We start from the raw sequence: 11,426 nt of genomic DNA on the forward strand, positions 1-11,426 counted from the left end.
AGCTCTTTATCATGAATAACATATTTTTCTAGAAAGATTTTTCAGAATTTTTTCTCCCAGCCGTGGCAAGGATTCCTTCCTTTCTCTTTCTCTTCCATACTTCCTTTCTATCATTTTTGTATAAACACCTACAGCTCTATACTACCTTTTAAGCACTGATTTAACTACATTCAATTAGTCATGATGTTTTATTTTCATTATCAGTTTTCAAATTTTGCCACGTTTGGGCATTATCTAGACATCATATTGTTATTGATTTCTTTGCATCATTCAATTGTTGTCAGAGAACATACTTTGTATGGTTTCAATAGTTTCAAATTTATTGAGACTATTTTCCATCATATTATGTCTTCATGAAGGTAGATGTGCAATTGAAAAAGAATAGGTATTCTGCAGTTGTAAGGCATAATGTTTTGTAAGCATCAATTATCTCAAGATGGTTAACAGTACTTTTCTGATCTTCTATATCATCATGTATTTTTTATCAAGTTATTCTATCAATTACTAAAAAACGAGTATTAAAATCTCCAACTATCTGTGGATTTGTTTCTCTCTCCCTCTAGTCCTGACAATTTTGAAGCTCTGTTATTATATATATTTATCATTTTTGTTTTTTATTAAAAAGTTTATTTTTTCCTTAAAAAACAGTCACAGAAAAGGAAAATTATAACTTTTCTCTAGACACTGCCATTCCTGAGCATAATTTATGGAACTACAAATCCATCTTTCTACCGAAGTAAGGTAAAGCCAACACAGAAAATGGACAGTTAGAGAGACGAAATGAACATGGGTCATGCAGACGATCCACTGAATTCATCAGTCCTGTAGATGCCTTGCACTCCCACTTACATTATCCAATATTTTTTATTTATAAACCTAAATTATTGGGCCGGGCGCGGTGGCTCACGTCTGTATTCCTAGCACTTTGGGAGGCCAAAGCGGGCGGATCACGAGGTTAGGAGATCGAGACCATCCTGGCTAACACGGTGAAACCCCGTCTCTACTAAAAAATAATAATAATAATACAAAAAATTAGCCGGGCTTGGTGGCGGGCGCCTGTAATCCCAGCTACTCAGGAGGCTGAGGCAGGCGAATCGCTTGAACCCAGGAGGCTGAGGTTGCAGTGAGCCGAGATCGCGCCACTGCACTCCAGCCTGGGCAACAGAGTGAGACTCCATCTCAAAATAAAATAAAATAAGCCTAAAGTATTTTTTTGGTATTCAGAAAAGCATGTATTATAATTCTGGTATTCTAAGTTGACAGTTTTTCTCATATATAGGTGCTTTACAAAATTTATTTATGATTTAGAAAATTGGTAAGCTTTCAGTTTGATGCATATTGCATTATATTTGTTTTACACATAAAACAATAAGAAATAGGCCCCAGTTAGTGTTTTTACATAGAATGTTTTATTTTTCGGACTAAATTATAGACTTTCAGATTATAGATATCAAGCAGTAGTTGCCTGTGTTGTATTGTTTTTCAAGCACGCTTACGAGATTGTACAGTAAAGGATCTGGAAGCAAATGAAACAAAGCAACAGTCACATGTTATAAAGGTGGTAGTGTTCACCCAGGTTCCATAGGGTCCACTGCATTCTCCAGCCTCCCTCATAGGACAGCCATGTGATCAGGAGCCTAGGGCTATGTGATTATTCTTGACCAATGAGTTTGAAAAGAAAGCAATGTGTGTCACTATTAATCTGCGGGTATTTAAAGGCAATACAAATTCCATGTCTTTCTTCCCCTGCTGCGGCAACTGCCCTATGTATAAGAAAAAGAATATTTGGATGATTTCAACTTCAATTATTTGCATTATTCTTCTTGAATATAAACACTTCAGATTATTACTATAGACATTTCCTAGACAATTTCTCCCCACAGGGAGGTTCTCTGAAATTACAGAGCTGGACAGGGAAGAAAGGCCCAGAATCCTAGAAGCCGTGAATGAGTTATGTAAAAATGTTTTGAAGGTTAATGATCCTTACAATCAGACTCAGATAAAAACAGCCCCTCTCAGGTTCCCCTTTCTGTGCCCTTCTTCCCATGGGCAGTGCCTATCAGAGGCTCCTCTTCTCTCCCAGTGGCATCTGCTTTAGAACAATCCCTGCTGCCGGTGTCAATAAGGTTTAAGCCCTTCTTAGGGGGCCATTTGCATCTAGACAAACTTCTAACTGTTGGGACATATCCCAGCTGGGAAGGACTGAAATCCACCAACTTCCTTGGCATTTGTGCCTTTCTTTCCAGTCCAGATGAAATCATTAAAACACTCTTTTTTCACTTTTAAGAAGAAGAGACAGTTGGCCCATATGACAGCAAATAACTACTGATTAACTTTCCATTTAAACTGTTGATTTTGTCTAATGGCATGAAAGAGAATTTCAAACACAGGCACGTGGTGGGATTTGTTAGCAGTCAGGAAGCTCAGTGAAGATTCAAGAGAGGAAGAAGACTGACTGGAGTCTCAGTTTTACTTTCTTTTTCTCTTGGAGCTGAGCTATAAGACAACAGGACTGAACAGGGAGCCAACTGTTTCTTTACACAGTAAATCAGGTAAGCCTAGATTTATGAAAAGGTCTGCAGTGTTGATTTCTAGGTCCCAAGCCATGCACAAACGTTTTCATTTTTCTTAGAACAAATTTGTCCTATTTTAAGAGAAGCAATTTAGAGTGACTGCCTTTTCCTTAAGTGAAGCCAGTTTACAGGAAACCGATGTAATTTACTTTACACATTACTGGCAAAGAAAGAATTTTCATAGTATAAAGCCAATAAAAAGTGCTAACTGGGAAGAATTTGGGCATTAACCTGTGGCTTTCAGTTTTCTGTGCTTGTAGGCTTGGTCTATGCCTGCCAGATTTAAGCAAGAGAAACTAGCTGATGAAAACGTACTGATATTTCTCACTCCATAGTAGTTCCTACATTGCAAGGGCTTCATAACCAGTGGCTGTTGGGGAATGAGAAAAATTCAAGCAATTAATAGATCAAGTGAAGTGTATTTCTGGCTTAAAGGACTGCACGGTTTCCCAGAGTCATAATCTTCATTCACTGAGTCTCTCAGCAAAGACTCAACATGAGGGAGGAGGTTTGGAGAGAGTAGAGGAGGGAAGGAGGCAAGGTGGGAAAAGAAAGAGAGGGAAAGGGAGGACTGAGCCTCAGGTGTAAGGGAAGGCACACCTACAAAGAAAGGTGACAGAAGGGAAGAGTGTGCAGGCAAAACAAAAACAGAAGGGAGCCGGGCTGATCTGTGAGAGGACGGGAGGAAGAAAGCGAGAGAGAGCTGGGCGTGAGGCTTACGAATGAAACCCACTTCTCAGCTCCTCAGCAAGTGATTCCAGTTCTCTGTAAAGTATGAAGTCATTCCTTTCCCACCCACCTTGTCCCTTATGAGTAGACAAATGAAACATGGTTGTTTAGAAATATAAGGATCTTGGCCTAGCGCGGTGGCTCACACTTTTAATTCCAGAACTTTGGGAGGCCGAGGCTGGTGGATCATTTGAGGTCAGGAGTTCGAGACCAGCCTGGCCAACATGGTGAAACCCTGTCTCTACTAAAACTACAAAAATTAGACGGGCATGGTGGTGCACACCCATAATCCCAGCTACTCGGGAGGCTGAGGCAGGAGAATCACTTGAACCCAGGATGTGGAGGTTGCAGTGAGCCAAGATCGCACCACTGCACTCCAGCCTGGGTGACAGAGTGAAACTGTGTTTCAAAAAAAAGAAAAAGAAAAAGAAAAGAAAAGAAATATAAGAATTTTTCATGATTTAGAACTGAAAAATAAGTTTCTTGTCTCTCTGTTTCTCAGGAACAGCAATGGACCAAAATGAACACAGTCACTGGGGTAAGAAAGTGACTTCACGTGTGTGTGTGTGTGTGTGTGTGTGTGTGTGTGTGTGTGTGTTTGGCTCTCCTGATGATGTTGGGGCAAAATAAACAAGGGTGAAGGATCTTATTCTAACTCCCACAACTACCACCACCAGCAGCTGAAAATTGTGGGGTTTTGTTTTGGTTGGTTGGTTGGTTGTTTGTTTTGAGACAGTCTCTCTCTCTGTCACCCAGGCCGGGGTGCAGTGGCGCAATCTCAGCTCACTGCAACCTCCACCTCCCAGGTTCAAGTGATTCTCCTGCCTCAGCCTCCCGAGTAGCTGGGACTAAAGGCACACACCACCACGCCCAGCTAATTTGTTTTTGTATTTTTAGTAGAGACGGGGTTTCACCATGTTGGTCAGGCTGGTCTCAAACTCCTGACCTTGTGATCCACCCACCTCGGCCTCCCAAAGTGCTGGAATTACAGGCATGAACCACAAGTCTGGCTCGAAAATTGTTAAAATACTCACCAGGATCCAAAATATGCATCCAGGCTTTTCCCTTATGCACAAATCTTTCAGATCTCTTTGAAATACTCCTTCTCCTACCATTCAGTCTTCTCTTCCTTCTCTCACATTTCTATAGGTTCTTTGTGTGTGTGTGTGTCTCTCTCTCTGTCTTTCTGTCTGTCTCTATCATTCCCTTCTCTTCCCTTGTCCTTTCTCTCTCTCTCCTCTTCTTGCACCTGTTTCTGCTATCCGTATGGTATGGGCATCTCTCACTCTGTATCTTGACCTCCCCTTTCCCACTCCCTCCCCCTCACTCTCTGCCCCTCACCAGCCCTGTCTTCAGTCTCTTACATCAAGAAGAGCCCAGATCTTCCTCCTTACCAAGTTCCCTTCACACTCAACCCTCACCTGTGAGAAATAGGAGGTCTCTGGCTTCATTGTGTATGGAACTTGTTTATTGATCAAGCTGAACTCTGAGATCCAAATGAGAAACAACTTTTTTTCCTCCCAGCCACTGCCTCTTATTATGCAACCCTGATTTCCTTTTGTTTTGGTTGGGGGGTGGAGGGGATGGAGTCTGGCTCTGTGGCCCAGGCTGGAGTGAATTGGTGCAATCTCAGCTCACTGCAACCTCTGTCTCTCAGGTTCAAGTGATTATCCTGCCTCAGCCTCCTGAGTAGCTGGGATTACAGGCATGTGTCATCATGCCTGGCTAATTTTTATATTTTTAGTAGAGACAGGGTTTCACCATGTTGGCCAGGCTGATCTCAAATTCCTGACCTCAAGTGATCTGCCCACCTCGGCCTCCCAAAGTGCTGGGATTACAGGCGTGAGCCACCGCGCCTGGCCACAATCTTGATTTATTGATGCCATCTCAGGCAGTTGCCTTTCTGATTAATAGAGACTAGAAGAATAGTCTATTAAAGTCACTATGACACATGTATCAGGTGTTGTACTGTTCGGTGCCGTCTAACATCAAACTTACATTCAATTTGAGTTTCTCCTTCCTCTACCTCAGCCTCAGCCTGAACTCTGGGACCTTCCAAAAGTCCTCCTCTCCCTTCCAGCTCTGCCCCCTCAACCCTCATGCTAGTCCCTCCTTCCCCATCAGGCAGGAGGATGGGTGACTGGAGAAAGAAGGTGGAGTGCTTGAGTCCTATTGTCCTTGCAGTCATCTCCTGGCTGGTCCTCACCGCCATCCCATGCCCCATTACAGCAGACACCCTCCACTGTGCCAGAACACTGTGGATTCCCCACAGGGTTAAGTTGCATGCTTCCCGCCAGAGGCTGTGCCCTCTCTGGCTGAATTCTCCAACTAGGCCTCTGCTCCAACCCTCATGGCACCCCTGGCTTCCTCTTACTATTGCACTCCCCTTGCCATACAAGGCAGGCCTTTGGACAGGGCCTCATCAAGGCAGCTGTGCCTAGTTCTTTTCTGTAAGATCCCTTCTGTGCATGGGAAACCCACTAAGCCACTGCTGCTTACTTCTTATGCTGGTCTCTTAGGTGGTTCTAGTCAGCCTTCAAAATTTCGAATTCTCCAGAAAGGAAATAGACACCAATTTCCACGTTTATACGTGTCTCCAAACTTCAGGTTACATCTACCTCCTCCCAAACATTTGCTCAAGAATTCTCTTCACTTTGCTGCACTTGGATAGGCTTACCAGTTTCTGTCATTCAGCAGACACCCATCTGGGAAATGACCTACCTATTTCTCAACTTTGGTGACATGCCCAATATTTATGAGTGGGTGTTTTAGAGACCCTCTCACTTGACTTTGGATGCAGAGAATTCTCTTCCCTATACCCTCCCCATGGGAGAGAATGAGGTAGCACTCCCTAGGAGGCCAGCAACTCAGGACTCCCACCGCTTCTGTTCAATGACTCCCTTGATTTCTGTTTTCATAGGCGAGAGGAAGGTTAAAGGTGCAATTTGGCCGCCTCTAAGCAAGCTCCAGCGTGGTGTATCAGGAGCTGCCTGGCTGCTGTTTTCAGAATATAGAAATGTGTAATGTAATGCCTGCTTCCTTTTAAGTAAAAATGTCCATTGCATGTCTACTGTGAGGCCATAACTTCACTGGCCTACAGAAAATAAGATTAAATGTCCATAAATTTTGGCCAATTTGGCTGGAAGAGAAAATACTTAAATATATGCAACAAGTGTTGGCGTAGCAGCATGGCAAAGCACTAATACTTCAGGCATAGAAGACGGGCAGGTTCAAATGCCAGCTTTTTCATTTACAAAACTGGTTACTTTTAGTAACTCTAAGTTCTTGGGGAAGTTGCAGATTTATGTGTAAAATAAGGTGAATAAAAGGAACCCATGGGTAAAAAGGTTGACAAACCCTTTCCCTTTCTGCCTGAGAATTTAATCTTTGGTTAAATGTTTTAGCTCAGATTCTCTAATAATTTAATAAGAGTAAAATGTCTATAACATTATTAGGAACTTTGCTTATGGTTGAAAACTTCTCTTGATGGGTGAATTATATCTATGCTAGAAGAACTATAAATACATGCTAGGAAGCTATGTTTCGAACTTCCCCGAGCAGGGTGACTCTTGTAACTCTCATGCTCCTTGCAGGGAATCTGGAAGCTAAACCCCGGAGTTGCTACAAGAGACACTGGCTCCTGTGAGTCCAGGTGGCTTCTATAACTGCTCAAGATGCCATCTCCTTGCCCTGGGACCTCCCTAGGTGACAGTTTGCAGTGTTCCATGAATTGCTGCATAGACTTCCACTAGGTGAAAGGCCCAACATTGTCCCTCTGGCAAGTGAAGTTTTCCATTCTTCTGAGTAGACTAGTGTCCCAGTGAGGCCCATGGCAGTCCTGTGAGCCCGAGAGGTCATTTGAACCAACTAAGAACAAGACCCCTGGTGGACATTGCATCACCTAACCCTAAATCATATCATTGCTAGGAGGAGTAAATTAGGTAATGCAGGTAAACCACTTGGAACAGATCCTGGTACATTAAAAGTGCTCAATAAATGGTAGATTTCACTAACTATTTAGGTGACTCTGTCCAAGTTACTTAACCCTTGCATACAAGTTACTTCCTCTATAAGGAGGTTGCTATAAACAATCCTAGCCTAATTTTCACCAAGTGCTTAAGTGCACCAGCACTCTTTTAAGTTCTTTACATATATTAACTTATTTAATCCTTTTTTTTTTTTAGGAAAAATTTTTTTTTTAATTATTATTATTATTATACTTTAGGTTTTATGGTACATGTGCACAATGTGCAGGTAAGTTACATATGTATACATGTGCCATGCTGGTGCGCTGCACCCACTAACTCGTCACCTAGCATTAGGTATATCTCCCAATGCTATCCCTCCCCCCTCCCCCCACCCCACAACAGTCCCCGAAGTGTGATGTTCCCCTTCCTGTGTCCATGTGTTCTCATTGTTCAAAACTTATTTAATCCTTAGAACACCACCACATGGAGTAAACCATCATCTTCTCCAGATGCAGAGAAATTAATCAGTTGTCCAAGATCATATGACTAGCAAAGGAAAGACAATTAAAACTAAGCAATCCAGCTCCAAATTCTTTTTTTCTTCACCACTGCATGCTGCCTCTCAGAAAGCTCATTTTCTTTGTACAGTCTAAGTTCTTTCTAAGCTCTGATATTCTGTAGTCAATGTAGACTTTCTTTCTCCAACTTTCTCTCTGCAACATGAGAGTAAGGAACAGCTAAACCCCAAAAGGCAATGGGCTTAGCAGGAGAGTCTTAGTTTGTTTGGATATTCCCTCCAGAAAGATTCTTCTGTTATCATGGTATTCCATTTCATTCATATAGGTCAAATGTTCCTCCCTTACAGTAAAGGAATCAAGGGGTTAACCCTCAAGAGCCAGAGTCACCCTTGCCTTGCAAGTTAAATTGCTCCTCTCTCCACTACAAAGCTGCATCTTGATTCTTCCATGAACCCACCCTAGACAAGTCATTCCTTTCACTGCCATATGGACCAGCAGAAATGGCACCATGGCTCCTATGCCTTCCCCTTTTATGTGTCTGAAACACATTTTTTCCCTAAAGCCTCAAGCTCGTTCATACCTCTGTCCCCATTCACTCCTCTCCCCAGAACCTTACCCATGTTGAAGGGAAATGGGGAAGAAGAGAGGGAAGTTTACCATATTCTGTGACTATTTTATACAAAAATTATGCCATCCTTTCTAAGCAAAATTATGATATCCTTTATAAGATATCAGTTGTTTCTTCACTAATAAAAATAATTTTACTCTGCTCATTTTAACATTTTGCTGGTCCAGCCACTTCCCTGGTAGTCATGACCCCACTCTGCCCAGCCAAGGTCAAAGTAGCAACGTCTGGCGTTGAAACAGAGCCAGGTCACTTGGCCCACATTGAGATGGAACCCATGGCTTTGCCTACACGTCTCTGATCTCCAGAAAACTTTTTTTCTAGAGATCCAGGACTGAGTGATTCAGGCAACCATTACATGGTGAGAAATGTTTCTAAATCCATCTCATCCCCAAGCATGTTTTCCTAGGCTCCAACATGGCAATACCCTGCATTCCTAGAGAAATCAAGTTAGCTTTCATTTCATACATGAAATAGATGTGCTAGTATCTTTTTACATAACGGGGAATACCGCCTTATCATTAAAAATATTCCACTACTGGCCGGGCCCAGTGGCTCACGCCAGTAATCCCAGCACTTTGGGAGGATCACGACGTCAGGAGATCGAGATCACGGTGAAACCCTGTCTCTACTAAAACTACAAAAAAAAAAAAAAAAAAAAAAAATTAGCCGGGCGCAGTGGTGGGCATCTGTAGTCCTAGCTACTGGGAGGCTGAGGCAGGAGAATGGCGTGAACCTGGGAGGTGGAGCTTGCAGTGAGCCGAGATCACGCCATTGCACTCCAGCCTGGGCGACAGAGCGAGACTCCGTCTCAAAAAAAAAAAAAAAAGAAAAAAAGAAATGAAAAGAAAAAAAAATATTCCACTGCCATGATCAGTGTAGTGATAACGCAGTAAACTTGCTCCTCACAGGACCACATGCAAAGGGCCAATGTGCCAGCAGATCTGAGCTGAGAATCATCCTGGTGGGCAAAACAGGAACCGGCAAAAGTGCTGCAGGGAACAGCATCCTCAGGAAGCAAGCATTTGAATCGAAGCTGGGTTCCCAGACCTTGACTAAGACTTGCAGCAAAACTCAGGGAAGCTGGGGAAATAGAGAGATTGTCCTTATTGACACACCAGATATGTTTTCTTGGAAGGACCACTGTGAAGCTCTGTACAAAGAGGTGCAGAGGTGCTACTTGCTCTCTGCACCAGGACCCCATGTGCTGCTCCTGGTGACTCAGCTGGGCCGCTATACCTCACAGGACCAGGAGGCTGCACAGAGGGTGAAGGAGATCTTTGGAGAGGATGCCATGGGACACACAATTGTCCTCTTTACCCACAAGGAAGACCTCAATGGTGGCTCCCTGATGGATTACATGCGTGACTCAGATAACAAAGCCCTAAGCAAGCTTGTGGCAGCATGTGGTGGGCGAATCTGTGCCTTTAATAACCGTGCTGAAGGGAGCAATCAGGATGACCAAGTGAAGGAACTAATGGACTGTATTGAGGCTCTGTTGATGGAGAAAAATGGTGATCACTATACCAATGGGCTGTACAACCTAATACAGAGGTCTAAATGTGGACCTGTGGCATCAGATGAAAGATTAAAGGAATTCAAAGAGAGCCTTATAAAGTACATGGAGACTCAAAGAAGTTACACAGCCTTGGCTGAAGCAAATTGCCTAAAAAGAGCCTTAATCAAAACACAACTGTGTGTTTTATTTTGTATTCAGTTGTTTCTCAGATTGCTAATTCTGTTGCTTTGCCTACTGCGCAGCATGTGCAATTTGTTTTGTTGCTTACTCTTTAGTATGTGCAATTTATTCTGCAGCTTGCTGCTTATTATACCCAAAAAGTTAATGATATTTTTGAGAACAGTTATTAGACTAGAACGCAGGACTCCTAGGTTATAGTTACAGATCCCAGTTATTATTTACTCACTATCATTTAGTGGGCAAATCACAGTGCTTTCCCTGTAAAATGTGGTACCTGAAGTCATATTTGAGATTCTATGAAATGTTTAAATCTTAACATCACTCCAATTATTAATGAACCAAATCATACGATAAGTTACTGTTTGCATTGAAATATAATATCAAAGCCTTTTGAAATCCGTAAACATAAAATTCCTCTCATTTTCAAATATCTAAAGACAGTTTTATGTTTCTAAAATCTCATTTTCTTCTTTCTAGTACTACTATTTCTACTGAATATAATGAAAATGGCAATAAAATAATATTACATAAACTGTAAAGTTCCTTTGATCATATGTTGTTAATTTTCTTCTATAGTTTTCTCCTTAGAAAATAGTAAGTGGACACATGACTCATTTTAGCCAGATTTTAGCCCTGACGTCCTTCAGATTTATCACTGAAACACAGGTAAAGACAAATGTCAGAAAAGATAGCAAATTGGACTGGATATTCTGAAGCATCATCTTGCTAGATGCAAATAGAGGCTACATTTATTAAAAGAAACAGAATTTTTATAATTGATGAGTTCACCAGAAAAATAAAGAAAATTCCAAAGGTGGAGCAAACAATATTTTTTTTTTAAATGAGGGGCATGAACTGGAGTCGAGGCCCATGAGGAATACACGAACAAGGAAGGCAGAGTTGACCGATAGACAAATGCCGGTACCAATCCTAAGATGAAGAAACCAATCTTGGGCTGTCAGTAAAATTGGAGAGCTGATTTGGAGCGTTCTGTATTAATCTAGGCCCTTCCAGGAGACTAAAGTTATCCAAAATTAGTTGAATTCTTGACATCCAGTAGAAGCAAATACAAATCTTCTCTAGAGGAAAACGTCTCCAATTTACTTGAGTATTCAGATGGAATTAATTCAGTAAAGTGAACCCAAATCATGTCCCTATGAACAAGATCAAAAAGATTAAAAAACCCAACACAAGTAGACACAGAAACTTTAATATCACAGTACTAGTTGCAGTGTACTAAGTAGCTATGAAATATTTCTTAAAATATCATACACACAAAGCCCAAATTAAAAAGGAACAAAAAACTACCAAAGA

General features: G+C 41.9%; 1 protein-coding gene across 1 annotated transcript; it reads left to right on the top strand.

The window, feature by feature from the left end:
• Window positions 1-2,471: 2,471 nt before the first annotated feature.
• On the top strand, window positions 2,472-10,644 carry GIMAP2 (GTPase, IMAP family member 2). Its single transcript, XM_002818665.4, has 3 exons — window positions 2,472-2,552; window positions 3,805-3,840; window positions 9,325-10,644. Exons 2-3 carry the CDS (start codon window positions 3,813-3,815, stop codon window positions 10,308-10,310), a joined length of 1,014 nt encoding a protein of 337 aa, XP_002818711.4. The 5' UTR covers window positions 2,472-2,552; window positions 3,805-3,812; the 3' UTR covers window positions 10,311-10,644.
• The last annotated feature ends 782 nt before the right edge of the window (window positions 10,645-11,426 follow it).

This window comes from Pongo abelii, chromosome 6, assembly GCF_028885655.2.
Source record: "Pongo abelii isolate AG06213 chromosome 6, NHGRI_mPonAbe1-v2.0_pri, whole genome shotgun sequence".
In the NCBI taxonomy this organism is placed as follows: Eukaryota; Metazoa; Chordata; class Mammalia; order Primates; family Hominidae; genus Pongo; species Pongo abelii.